The 15,216-nt window shown below is 50.3% G+C and overlaps 1 protein-coding gene across 1 annotated transcript in view; it reads left to right on the top strand.

Moving 5' to 3' along the window:
* Positions 1-15,216, top strand: part of LOC112576818 (inositol 1,4,5-trisphosphate receptor type 3-like) — a 116,427-nt gene that overhangs the window by 3,785 nt on the left and 97,426 nt on the right. The window contains 1 exon segment of the mRNA XM_025259575.1: positions 10,590-10,720. Coding sequence (XP_025115360.1) covers positions 10,620-10,720 — 101 coding nt within the window. The 5' untranslated portion in view covers positions 10,590-10,619.

Raw genomic sequence — 15,216 nt, 5'->3', positions numbered from 1 at the left:
GACAGCACTGACTGACTGACAGCACTGACTGACTGAGACTGACACACTGACTGACACACTGGACTGCACTGACACTGACACTGACAGCTGACTGACTGACACACTGACTGACTGACCACTGACACAGCAGCAGTTGTTTACCTTGATAGATGCTTGACACGCTCACAGAGAAGTTCACTGCACTGGAGGCTGCGCTGATACATTGGCAAGATGATGTCCTCAGGGAAATCAACCATACAAATGTCCGCGTGTGTGGCAAGACACGTGACACACGACACGAGACACGAGACACCAGACACGTGACACGAGACACAAGATACGAGACACGAGACACAAGACACGAGACACAAGACACGAGACACGAGACACAAGACACAAGACACGTGACACGAGACACGTGACACAAGTCGCTGTCGTGGGATGTCTGTCTGGTGTCGCGCTGCTTCCTTCAGCAAAGTTCTGTCAACCCGGGAGTCAGTCTGAGCAAAACTTTGTAAACTTGATGTTGACTGCGGGATACAGATGGTAGTGTAGCTGTTGTTGATGTTGACAGAGTTGTTTGTGTAGTTGTTGACATAGTTTAGCATAGAGTTCTTTGCTGTGAGGTCAGTTGTGACTGTGTTTATCACAGTTCTCCCCAACATCTGTTAATGTCGGCAAGTTGTCAACAACAGTTTAACGTGTCAAAAGGTCGCCATGGTTTCCAGGAGAAAACTTTCTTCGTTCTTGACACCAGATCAGTTTCTTTGCGCTCGTCCTGCCAGAGAGACAGACAGACATGCACGATGTTGTGAGTTGACACAAACACCAGCCTGGTGTCACACAAACAACACTGCCTGGTGTCAAAAACAAACAAACAGGTCGCAAACACAAGTCTGTGTCAACACAAACAAACACTACCTGGTGTCAACACAAACACAACACTTGCCTGGTGTCCAAAACACTAGTCTGGTGTCAACACAAACACAAACACTAATCTGGTTCAACACACAACACAAACACTGCCTGGTGTCAAACAAACACAGCCTGGTGTCACACAAACACAAACACTAGTCTGGTGTCACACAAACACAAACACTAATCTGGTGTCAACACAAACACTAGCCTGGTGTCAACACAAACACTAATCTGGTGTCAACACAAACACTAGCCTGGTGTCAACACAAACACAACAATTGGTGTCAACACAAACATGCTGGTGTCACACAACACAAACACTATCTGGTGTCAACACAAACACACTAGCCTGGTGTCAACAACAAAACACTAGCCTGGTGTCAACACAAACACAAACAGCCTGGTGTCAAACACAAACACTGCCTGGTCTGTGTCAACACAAACAAACTTGCCTGGTGTCAACACAACACTAATCTGGTGTCAACACAACACTAAATCTGGTGTCACGTGTGCCCTGGGTACACAAAACACTTGCCTGTGTCAACACAAACACTAGTCTGGTGTCACAAACACATGTCAACACAACACTAGTCTGGTGTCAACACAAACACAAGTCTGGTGTCAACACACAACACAAACACAAGAGCTGGTGTCAACACAAAACACTACCTGGTGTCAACACAAACACTGGTTAAATCTGGTGTCAACACAAACACAAACACTAGCCCAGTGTGAACACAAAGCCGATTGTTCCCAGGTGTAAACAAGTGTCGTACTGTCATGACACGTAAACAAACTGCAGTCCGTACTTTCATGTGACATCAACAACACCTGATTGCTGGAGGTGAGGGTTTGAGTCCCAGTGTCGGCTATTGATTGCAGGAAGCCAGTGGTTTTGATCATCTGTGCCAACAGACGTCACCAGGCGGCTCTGCAAAATCTTTAATCACACGTGACGCCACGACCGCCAGTGTCTGCGTGCGCCTGGTGCCGCCCGGCACAGACCAACACCTGGCGGCCGCAGGTGTAAGAGCACCGGCCCACAGGTTTCCAGAACTGTGACGTCATAACTGTCTGACACAGTGGCTTCCAGGAGTGACACACTGACATTCCGTCACTTTCTCCTTCTCTCTCACACACACGGACCGTACTTACTCACACTCACTCACTCACTCACACACACTCACACACACTCACGCCAAACATCCATCTCACCATCTCTCACAAGGTGAACGCCCACCACGGCACCCGCTACACGCACCAGCGCACGTTCACGCATGCGTACACGCTACCTCCCAAAGTTTGTGTTTTCACCTGGCCAAGCCAACTATTTTATTCAAACATATTCCATGTTATTCTTGTTGCCAGCTGTTGTCTTTCAGCGAGTGTAGCGCCTCTGTGGCAGACGCAGCAAGCTGCGCGTCCATGTTATCGCGCTTTGAGTCGAGTTTACTCACGCGCGGGTCAATGTAGCCAAGTATGTAACAATGGTAGGTTGTTGTCCCTTCCCTAGCCTGACAGGTTGACACTCATGTTACCACAGTAGTTTTGTTATGTGAGGGAGGGGTCATCTGCAATATTAGCTATGGGGGGGGGGGAAGAGGGGAATGAGTAAAACTAAGCTAGGTGAGGAGCAACCTACACCAAGCAGCCGGCCCGCCGGCCCCTCACTGCGCCATCGACAAAACACAATGTTCCCCCGGCTCAGCTGGTGAGGGTCCACTTGTAGACAGCTGTCCTCCCCTCCCCAACACACTCACACACAGATACACACACTCACAAACACACTCACACACAGATACACGGCACGCTGCTTTATTTCCAAGATGGCCAGCAGGGGGAGCCACTATCAGCCATTCCACTGTCACCAAAACTGTACGGAGGGTGGATCGTGACGTGCTCACAGGTGTTACTCCCTTTGTGTGAACACCCGGCAGCGTTAGAGGTCAGAGGTTAAGAAACAGAATACGATTTCAGTTATTTCCAGTCTGGACTATTTGATCCTCTCTCGTGTTATTGCGGAACTGAAACACGTGACCTTAACACTGACGTCACTTCCTTCCCCGCCAAGCCACCCAGCGACCTCAACCGGCTGGTGCTTCACATCGTCTGAGCTGTTGGTGACAGTCACGCACAATGTCAAAGTCGGGATCGTGACGTTCTCCTTTTAGGGGCACGTTGATGACACTCGTGTGATACGTTGATGACACCTTATGTCACATTCGTGACACTCATGTCAGGCTCATGACACCCTCGTGTCAGGTTTGTGAGGCTTTCATGTCATGACACCAAGGATGTGGCTGCTCTCGTGTCTACTCATGTCAAACGCTCATCACTATCAGTTCGTATGTTTGCTGACTGACCGGATGTTTGTTTGTGCAGTCAGTGTTTGTGACACTCAGGTGTGTCGTGACATGTCGACTGCTGTACATGGTGTACACGTGCTCCTGTACACGTTCATTCTGTCGTCCGCTCACCTGCGGATGTTGTGGTGGTGCTTGATGATGGTTCATGTTTTTTTATCTTAGTTGGCTACTCAAGGCTACCGACGTCATAAAGCCGTTGATGTGTAACGTACGGTGACGTCGTCGTCACAACGTTTTGTCACCTTCGTCCCCGTAACCACTGGACTCCAAAACGTGACCAACTTGAGATTTACACACATTTCCTGTAGACACTGAAGTGATGTAACCTGTGATTGACTATACGAGACACTAGACAGTGACGTGATGTAACCTGTGACGAAACACTAGACAGTGACGTGCTGTAACCTGTGACGAGACACTAGACAGTGACCTGATGTAACTACACACTAACTATACGAGACACCAGACACCCAGGCCAATGTGCACTACGTCACTCGTGAACCCTGTTTATTCCTTGCGATGTGTTTGTCTCTCAGTCTTCCTACGTTGTTGTCAGTCTCTCAACGACTCCCACAAGCAGTCTCAGTCTCACTTTTGTCCTTCGTTTCATCTTTTATTGTCTACACTGCTTTGCTGGGGGCGGGTAGGACTGGACTGACTGACTCCATACTTCTTGTGGGGACAGTGGCTGGCGTTGCCAAGGGAACGGTGTCCGGCACCTTATCACGAATGTAGGAGGAAGGGGAGGGAGGCACGACATGAATGTGCAATGGCGGTGAGGGGAGGAGACTGACTTGACGAGGACAAATTCCTACTGGACTTCCTCCCACCTTTCTCTCCGCTGTCAAGGGAGACAACTCGTGACAGTTCCGTCCACGCAGTACCGGCCCCTGTCGTGCTTCACGTGGAGCAGCGCCGACTACGTGTGGCGGACGGTTGGGGGCTGAACCCTCCGGTCTCTGGTGACCCTCTGATAGATGTACCTCCTCCTCCAGGAGCAGAGAAAGACTTGTCATCGCGGACAAGAATGGTTTGAGAAGTAAAGATCACGTGACACGCGGTCGCTGTGACAAGCACTGAGTGGGACTCAGTTGTCCTCCTCAAAGCGAGGCTGAGCAGTTGATGACGTCAATCAACGTAGCCCAGCAGCGCCTGCCTCTCGCAATGCATATCGGGATACCAAACTGCATGTTAAGCCTCTCCTCCCTCTCTCCTCCCTCTGTCAGTACCAGGAGCGAGGGCTGACGTCACAGAGTTCTCTGGTATCCCCTAGCAACCACTGCACCCTGCATGTCTGCCTTCTGTTCTCTGCTTAATGCGTCGCCCTCACCTCAAACCTGGCTTTTGATGGGCGCTCCAAGGTGTTTCCAGGAAACCGCCAAGTGCTCTGTCATGTGACATGTCACACGATCGTCTGACTGACAATGAGCGAGACTGAGACAGTCACAGCTTAGTCACTTGTCAACAGACTGAACAGCTCAGTGTTAAGTGGTAATGATATTTTGTTTGTCAACAGACTGAATGTTCAGTAGTAATGAGGTGTTTGTTTGTCAACAGACTGAACAGCTCAGTGCTCAGTAGTAATGAGTTGTTTGTCAAATTAACCGCCAGCTGTTATCTGATCATCAACGGTTTCCGGAGTTAGCAGGTGCGTGCTAATGTATGTTAGTGTATGTTAGCGCTGCTGTACACAGTTAGTGTATACCTCATTAATCACACTCCTGACTTCGTAGTGTTACTTGCCAGTACTTGCTACAAGTGTCGACAGACGGCTGTTGCCGGACTTGATGTTAGTCACAAGAGCACCAGTCGTCAAGTGACGTCACAGCGGGCGGCCGGTGCACGTGCTCATCACGTCACAGTAGCCAGCCGACAGCCATGCTCTCCTCTCCAAGGAAACACAAGCTGGTAGCCAGGAGGATCAGGTGACAGTTTGAAGGAGCGAAGAACATGAAATTGTTGAAGGGAAGAAAGTGAAGATGAAATATAAACTGAGCTGAACTCGTGTTGCCTGCAATGTTACACTACCATGACGTCACGGCAGTGACGGACACACTCCGCCGCCATCTTGGCCGCTACAGACAGCTCCTTGTGTTGTGTACACAACAACATCTGGCACTGTACACAACAACAAACATCTGTGATACACAATAATTATCTCCATGACACAAACTCTGTGATGACAACCAACACGTGGACTGTTTGTGTTCCTCTCTGCCTGTCTGTAAACATCCTGTATAAAACATGACAACAACAACAACAACTGTCGCCTAGCAGGCCTCCAATGTTGTCCTTGTTGTTGATGTTGCTGCTCTGCTGTCAAACACGTATTTACCTTTGTAAGTGTTTGTATGAAGTTGTAAACACTTGTAGTAAACAAGCACACACGGGTTGCCATGGCCACAGTCCTGTAGGTGCCTGACTCGCTCTACCAACTGTCACTCATTCTACCAACTGTCACTCACACTACCAACTGTCACACTACCAACTGTCACTCACACTACCAACTGTCACACTACCAACTGTCACTCACTCTACCATTTGTCACACACACTACCAACTGTCACTCACTCTACCATTTGTCACACACACTACACTCACTGTCATTTTCACTACCAACTGTCACTCACTCTAACCAACTCACTCACTACCACTGTCACACACCAACTGTCACTCACACTACCAACTGTCACACTACCAACTGTCACATTTGTCACACTACCAACTGTCACTCACTCTACCATTTGTTCACGACTACCAACTGTCACTCACACTACCAACTGTCACACACTACAACTGTCACTCACTCATCAGACTACCAACTGTCACTCACTCTACCATTTGTCACACTACAACTGTCACCACTACCAACTGTCACTCACTCTACCAACTGTCATCACTCACACACAACACTACCAACTGTCACTCACTACCAACTGTCACTCACACTACCAACTGTCACTCACTCTACCATTTGTCACGTGTCACACTACCAACTGTCACTCACACTACCACTGTCACACACACTACCAACTGTCACTCACTTACCATTTGTCACACTACCAACTGTCACTCACTCTACCATTTGTCACACTACAACTGTCACCACTACCAACTGTCACTCAACTACCAACTGTCACACTACCAACTGTCACTCACTCTACCATTGTCACACTACCAACTGTCACACTACCACTGTCACACTACCAACTGTCACACTACCAACTGTCACTCACTCTACCATTTGTCACACTACCAACTGTCAACTCACTCACTCTACCAACTGTCACTTCATTCTACCAACTGTCACTCACACTACCAACTGTCACACTACCAACTGTCACACTACCAACTGTCACACTACCAACTGTCACTCACTCTACATTTGTCACACTACCAACTGTCACTCACTCTACCACTTTGTCACACACACTACCAACTGTCACTCACTCTACCATTTGTCACACTACCAACTGTCACTCACTCTACCATTTGTCACACTACCAAACTGTCCACACTCACCAACTGTACCAACTGTCACTCACACTACCAACTGTCACACTACCAACTGTCACTCACACTACCAACTGTCACTCACTCTACCATTTGTCACACTACCAACTGTCACTCACACTACCAACTGTCACACACACTACTAACTGTCACTCACTACCATTTGTCAGACTACCAACTGTCACTCACTCTACCATTTGTCACACTACCAACTGTCACACTACCAACTGTCACTCACTCTACCAACTGTCACTCATTCTACCAACTGTCACTCATTCTACCAACTGTCACTCACTCTACCAACTGTCACTCATTCTACCAACTGTCACTCACTCTACCAACTGTCACTCACTCTACCAACTGTCACTCACACTCGAGATACCAACTCAGACACAATCACCTCACTGACATAAAATGTCTTGTATCATGTCTCCTGTACTTTACTCTCTTACCCCCAGAGTAGCCGCTGAATGAGGTTTTGACCACAGCCACCCGCAACACCTGGGGTAGAACAACCCTGAAGGGACAAGATGCACCCCTCCCCCCCCCCACGGTGCTCTCCCTTCGCTCAACTGTCTAGCCACTCTAGCGTGTGGAGGTAACTACCGGACTTATCATGAGGATCCCCCTACTCCAGTGTCCGTCTGGTTTCCTCCGTTTTATTTCATCTTGCTCTTCTTTCGGCGCGAGGCAGGCAGTGTGTCCGCGGGTGGTGTGTTCTGTGAGATGGTGAGATGATGAGATGATGAGATGATGAGAGGATGAGATGATGAGAGGGTGAGATGGCGAGATGGCATCGTGTGCGACACATCACTTGTTCGCGTGCCGCCATTTGCCGCTGTCCACAGCTGCACGCGGAACATCCGGAGATTTGCTGCCGAGAAAACCTGTCCGAGTCGGTGAAATGCCGTGTGTGTGTGTGTGTGTGAAACTGGTGAATGTCCGTGCACTGACCACTGACCACTGACACAAGTAAAGACACGTGCTGCACTCTGTTAATGCCCTCTAGTGACGTCACTCAGTTGCTTCTTCCCTTCAGGTGGCGCCCTCCCGTCTGTAGTCACGTGGCTCTCATCCTCTTAGTCCTGGCGGACGTAGGTTTGAAGCAGAGTGAGTGAAGTGAGTTCTGTCCTCCACGTGACGACAGCTACCCGAGGTCTGGAGGTGAACACCCGGTGTTTGTCGGTCGCCACCTGCAGCACATTGCACTCGCCGTACCCGACAGTCTTCCACCCTTCTACACACTCTGTTCCTAAGACACACACACACACACATATATACACACACACACCCACACACACACCCACACACACACCTACTCATTTAATGAGCCAATAGAGGATTCGGCTACGAACTACGGGCTGTTAGCAGCAATCAACAGATGGCGGTTCAATCGTTGAAAGTCTGTTGACTACAAGACGCACTCTGACCTCACTACAAGCTTCCTGTGGGTAGCCGTGACGTACCCGAGCTGCTGACACGGCGTAAAACACAAACAAGCAAGCTTCTGCTGGAGTCTGGCAGCCACGGTTAGTGAATCGTCCAGCGGCTGAGGCCACACTGGGGATTGTCGTCGTGCTTTGTGACATCCTCACACTGTCCACTGCCATTCACCCTCCCAGAACCCTGGCAGCACCAGAGGCTGTCACTGACGAGTGCCTGACATCATTGGTGTCACGTGGCTGAGACAGTCACACAAGCCCCGTGGCACAGGATGAGGACGGCGAGAAGTGCGATGTGATGCGAGGCTGGTGGTCCATTGTCACGTGGTCCTTGTGTCCGCTTCGTCTCACTCCTTGACCTCTACATCAGCCGCTTGCGGCCTGAGTGATGGACACAGCTTGGAGCTCTCAGCCTGCCTCGCCTCACCTTTGACCCCCACAACCCACATATCGGGGTCTCCATTGCTGAGGCTGTTTTAACATAAGATAGCATTTTATTTCCCAGAAGGCAGTTTGGAGCAGTTGGAGGTGAAGGCAGAAAACAACACCTGACCTACCTGTCACTTGATTGTTACCTGGATTTGACCTCTTGATTGTTTACTGGCGTTAGTCACTCTACTGACTCTACTCTCACCTGAGTTTTAACACTCCATTGTTCTCGGAGTTTTGATCGCCTATTGTTAACTGGTGTTGACCTCCCGATTGTCAGCTGCTGTTGACCTCTTGATTGTCAGCTGGTGTTGACCTCTTGATTGTCAGCTGGTGTTGACCTCTTGATTGTCAGCTGGTGTTGACCTCTTGATTGTCAGCTGGTGCTGACCACTAGATTGCTACCTGGCTTTAATTGCGTGATTTTCAACTGGCTTTGATCAACGGAAGAGTTTGAACTCTGTGGACTCGACCCCCACTGACGGTGTGATGACGTCACTGGAGTATTGAGGTGTTACAGTGAAACAGTTTTTTTGTCATCGATTGTCCTGTGAAGCGGCCGCGCGCCCGTATCGCCTCTGGTTACCTGCCGACACCCCACTGTGCACCTCATAATCATTAGCGCCCTCTCTTTCGGCACGCGAGCACCCGTAGTAGTGCACTCTGAGTAGAGACAGTGTCAGTGTCAGTGACAGTAGGCAGGTAGAGAGTTGACTGACACTTTGTCAGTGACAGTAGGCAGGTAGAGAGTTGACTGACACTTTGTCAGTGACAGTAGGCAGGTAGACAGTTGACTGACACTTTGTCAGTGACAGTAGGCAGGTAGAGAGTTGACTGACACTTTGTCAGTGACAGTAGGCAGGTAGAGAGTTGACTGACACTTTGTCAGTGACAGTAGGCAGGTAGAGAGTTGACTGACACTTTGTCAGTGACAGTAGGCAGGTAGACAGTTGACTGACACTTTGTCAGTGGCAGTTGCGTAGTTGCCCCAGTGACAGTCAGACCGAGTCTAATCAGTCATTTGCTGATGACACAGCTGTATGCCACGTCACACTGTCAGTTGACAAGACTAGTGACAGGGTACTACCTATACCCAGATGTCGAGTCTCGGGTGACATGCACCAAACTAAAATTAAATGAAATAAAAGTTCTGCGTGTTCGTCCTCGTCGTTGTCATCAAGTCGTCTCGCGCACCATCCTCCATGACAGTGAAGACAGTGTCCTCCTCATCGTCTGTCCGACATCCTGCACAATGCCGTGTCTCCTTGACAACCACACTCACGCTTGTTGTCGGGGTATGCAGCTATTGGTCACATCAGTCGCATGACGTCACACCTGAGCGTTCACACACAACGGTGCCGGCTTGTCCGTTAGTTGTTTATGAACACGATCATCAACTCTCCTGTCGCTGCCTGTCCACATCACGTGACCTACAAACTACAGAGAGATGGCAGTTCCGCCGTAGCCTCGCTCTCGTCATCATGCCCCGCCTCTTCGCTGTAGGTGCCAACGGCTGTGACGTCACGGCCTCAGCCTCCGTATGTCACGTGCTCACCGTCTACCTGCCTGCAGTCCGTTCCCAACGGTTGGCGAGCGATCCTTCTGTCACTCTGGACCCAACATTACAACTCGCCGCCATTTCCTGTCAACCACTCAGCCTCGTCCTGGAGTTAACGGCGCGTGTGAGACTTTCTTCTTTAGCAAACATCTCTGGCAGCAACTTTACATCCTCCTTGTCTGTCCGTGGTACGACCATTGTCCTCCCAGCCTGTGTGTGTGCGTGTGTGGAGTGACTTTCAGGTACAGATACCTGTGTCTTTGTGTCTTTAGTCTCAGGTGGTAACCGGCTTACCTGACAGGTACCCACACCTTGCAGGTGAATGCGCGTGCATGTTGTATGTGGCGACGAGTAGACTGACCCCGCGTGTCTCTGTGTCGCCAGGGATGCCAGTCCAGCAGTGAGGAGGTCAGGATGATGACGTCACCGGGGGCGGGGGACTACCTGTGTATCGGCGACTACATCTGTCTCTACTCCGTGGACACCGAGGGCTATGTCTTCAGCATCGAGTCCAGGTGAGCAGTCGTCTTCGTCAACTCATGAAATAACATTAGGTTCACCTTTCAGGTGAGTGTCTGAACAAACAAGAAAGTAGAGTTGTGACTTCCGGTCTTGATGTTAGTAACACATAAGTAATACTTCAGTGAACTTACATGGTGACGTATCCTGGTCTCATGGACACGCCCATGGCACTTTACAGCAGACAGACAGACAGGCAGACAGGCAGGCAGGCAGACAGACAGACACGCAGCATAACAGGTACAATTGTTGTCTAGAGATCCCTAAAATGATGTCTAAGGTGAGAAAACAATGGCCGACACTGGCAACCCCCGAAACATTGTGGAGGAATAAAAGTGCGCGAGTCCTGTGTCGGTGACAACAACTCAGCAGAGACTGAGGCTGAGACAGTGGCAGCACACAGACACACAATGCACATCAGCTGCACTTACAACCACCTGCATGAAGACACAGCTGTGTCACGCAGCCTCCTTCTCACTCTCCACGTAAGCGAGAGGTCAGCACGCCCACAAGGATGTTGACCCACAAAGGTCAGCAGCTGAGTCTCTCTCTGACTGCATGCAGCTGGACATGATATGCGTGGTTGCTGATGTAAGTCTGGGTACACAGAGACAATATATCCGAGTGACAGATAAGTACAAAAGGTCAAGGATATTCTATATTGGAGATGTGGGTATCAAGGTGAGGGTCACCCCACACCCGCTCACTGGGGCTGTAGCGAGGGCGAGGAGGGGAAGGAATTGCTAGGGTCAGTTCGTCTGCCCCCTGCCTTGCCCCCCCCCCCCTTGCCCTGCACGTGCACAGCAGGCGCCGACGATGTAGAGATGAGTCAGGGGAAGACGTGGAGGCCATGTGTGAGGTGTCTGGAAAGCATCCACCCTGTTGTAAGGCCACGTCACCACACGCAGCGACGGTTCATCGGGAAAGCAGTCTAATCTGAGAGCAATTTCCTGCCTGGATGAGTTGATCTCGAGTGTGATGGTGTCGTACCTCAGCTCTGCTCGCCAGTGCTGAAGCCATTGTGGCCTCGACAGGGAGGGTGTGTGGGTGGTAGGGGGGCCGGGGGGCATGCTAGTGATAAAGGAGCGATACGAGGACGATGACATATCCTGTAGATGTGGATAAGTGACATTCAAATATATACACTCCTTTTTTCTCTCTTTCTCTTCCTCTCTCTTAACCTTTATAATGTTACCCTCCCTTGTGACTGTAGACATTATTCCTCCACACCAGCCAGTTGAAGCGCGCGCGCACACACACACACATGCGAGCGCAAGGAACGAGGGGGCCACCGCACGCACACACGCACCAACACACATACGCACGCAAGCATGGGGAGAGTTGAACTGAGGAGTGCCAGGTGACGCTCTACCCAGGTGACCCTCTACCAGGTGACGTCTACCCAGATGACCAGGTCGGGTGTCCAGGTGTGTGCAAGTCCAGGCTGTCAGTGCAGGCAGACGGAGCGGGTGGGCGAAGCACGGGTGCACTCAGTCTGTGAGAAGCGACAGGAAGGAGGGAGGCCGGAGGGTGGCAGCGAGCTGTGGTGTGGTCTGCTACAAAAACACTGTCCACAACAACAACCGCCACACAGACTGTAGCAGCCGCTCGCATCGATGATTGTCTGCACACACGCTGGGCTGCTAATGTAGCTCGCCAACTCTGTCCCTCGACACTTGCACACCGACGGCCATGGCGCCACCGACGCGCGAGCACCGCACTGTGTGTTGGAAAAGTACAGGACGACGAGAGTGAAGAAAAACAACAAAGAAGAGTACAATAGATGGTTAGCACACAGGCCAATGGTGGCTGGCAACCATCGCCAAAGACCAGGGCATGACTGTGGCTTATTTTTCTTTTCCTCCTTCCCTCGTTTAAACTTTATTTCTTTGTCTTATCCCTTCGGTCCATCCTCGCCATTTTTCTCAAAATTGTGATTTTCTCTCACTATTTTCTTCTTTTGGCCGTTGGCAAACTTATGATAGATTGCCTGCATGTTGTATCCATCCCATACATTAAAGTGCACATAAATTTCGGGGATGATGGACCCTGGGGACACTTCCGGGTGGAGAGAAGGAGGTGCACTGACGTCACCACCCCATGAAGTCAGTTATCAATATTTTCAGTGATGCTCCCTGTCCACAGACACAGACAGTCCATTAATTCACAGCCTGTAAATCGCAATACTCTGGATGCCTCTCCTGCAGATGTGACATGAACAATCGCTGACTTGATTGGGGATAACTCTAGTCTCCTGCTGGGTTGTCGTTCTTGCTCCTTAAGCAGCCCGGATGCAGATGGGTGTGGCGGGGGTGTAGTGTAGGCGGGTGGACAGCAAGGTTTACCACTTAGCGAGGCCCGTGTATGAGGCTGCACACCTGCCCTCAGGTAGTTGTACTGACAGACACAGCGTCTGACGGCGCGTCTACCTGTGTTTACCTGTGTTTACCTGTGTTTACCTGTCCGCACCACCCTCGCCCTCCCACACTCGGTCAACGCTCGCTGCTGTCTCAAAATATTTGGCTGTTGGTGGTCTGCGTTTGACAGCTTTTGGACTAGAAAATAAGATTTGTGGTGTCCGGTAGTTGGCAAAGATGACAGTAATGAGAGAACATATATTCTGAGTGTGTGTGTCTGTGTGTGTGTCTCTGTGTGTGTGTGTCTGTGTGTGTGTCTGTTGTGTGTGTGTGTGTGTGTCTGTTTGTGTGTGTTTGTGTGTCTGTGTGTGTGTGTCTGTGTGTGTGTCTGTGTGTGTGTCTGTGTGTGTGTGTGTCTGTTTGTGTGTCTGTGTGTGTGTGTCTGTGTGGAAGGCACGTGCACTAAGCTCTGTAGACATGTTTTATCCTCCCACAATAACATTTTACAAAACTTATCAAAACATAGTTTTTTTAAAAATAATCCATGAGAAGTTGTGTCGTTTCCATACAGAACAGATTAGTGTTTTGTTTGTGACTGCTATTTATTTATCTTGTGACAAACACAGCTGCTTGTCGTCTAACTGTTTGTCATCTAACCGTTTGTCATCCAACTGCTTGTCATGTAACTGTTTGTCATCTAACTGTCATCTAACTGTTATCTAACTGTTTGTGCAATATAATGCATGTAACGATTAACTGATGAGCAAACAAACAGGCAGACAGACCTGCCAGCCATTAGATGCTGAATACTAATGTTGCTGCTTAATGTTCATTGTGTGCAATCGGTGAACATACAACATTTTATTGCTTGTTTATTCCTCTCTCACACACTCACACATTCTCCTGGGGAACTCTAAATGGCTGTTGTCGTCTGCCGTTCACAGTGTTTTCGCTACACTGTGACTTTTCGTGTACATTGACCACACCTGAGGTGTTGTGAAGTGTGCACCTCGGACACTGGTGTGCTCACCCAATGGCGGGTGAGAGAGCAAGGAAGGACTGACTCGCTCCTCCCTGTCGCCCACCAACAGCTTGTCACAACTCTATGCCGAGCGATGGCGAGGACGCTGGCGCCATCAGACGTCACATGACCAGCGCCTCACGCCCACCGACGGAGCCCGGCGGCTGAGTCGTAGTCACGAGAAACAGGATCCTCAAGTCGCAACGTGCCGCGGCCAAAGAGGCGCAGTAATGCACTTCGATTGCAGCGCCCTCTTGCGACGTGACGGCTGAGGCACATCCGGGCCTAGCAGTGGGTAGGAGATTGGAAACGTGGCAGCCGACAAAGGGAATAGATCATCTGGAACCAGGAACTAGCTCAAGGTTAGCAGTGTGTGCGGGCACGTGACCACGTGCTGCCCTCCACACGGAGGGAAAGTCAAAGTCTTTGCTAGTAGCCACCGGAAGTGTAGTTTACCACTCCTGTCCGCTTTCCGCTTCCACAGCGAATTGTCGGACAAGAAAGATTGAGAGTGGGGAAGAAAGGGTTCGCATCCTGATGTGGCATCCATGTCCTAGCCTCGGGGAGGTTCATGATTGCCAGTGTTGTTCTGCCTCAGCCAGTCCCCCGCTACTTATGTTTGCACCCTGGGTGGCGGGGACAACAAATGTTGGTGGAGGTACTACCTGCAACTGTTGTCATGACGACACCACGGTGCCCTGTAGTAGCGGTAGTGTTAACGGCAGTAACAAGAGCAGTGGTGTTGATGGTGTCAGTAACAACAGCCACACCAACAGGTGTTGGCACTACCAGCCTGTGTCACAGTCACTGACAGCTCACTGTCTGTAAGTGGCACTGTCACTGCTGTCACCTTTGTCAAACGCCCAACTACTCTATTGTCACCTGCAAAGGTCAACACCTTATTAGCCAGGGTAGGTAAGGGGTCGATGTCTTGACCTCTGCCCTTCTACCCAACGATAGCCAACTGTAATGGCGAAGGATAACCTCCCCTACAGCGGGCATGGAGCTGTGTTTGTGTGGACGTGTGTTTGTCAACAGCTGTCACGTGCCAGCCATTGTCAACATACAAACAAAGCCACTGCCTCCGACTGTCACCTCCTCCCCTGGCGACACG

This window comes from Pomacea canaliculata, linkage group LG12, assembly GCF_003073045.1.
Source record: "Pomacea canaliculata isolate SZHN2017 linkage group LG12, ASM307304v1, whole genome shotgun sequence".
Lineage (NCBI taxonomy): Eukaryota > Metazoa > Mollusca > Gastropoda > Architaenioglossa > Ampullariidae > Pomacea > Pomacea canaliculata.
Note: the sequence above shows the minus strand (reverse complement) of the source record. Positions and strands in the feature narration are given on the sequence as shown.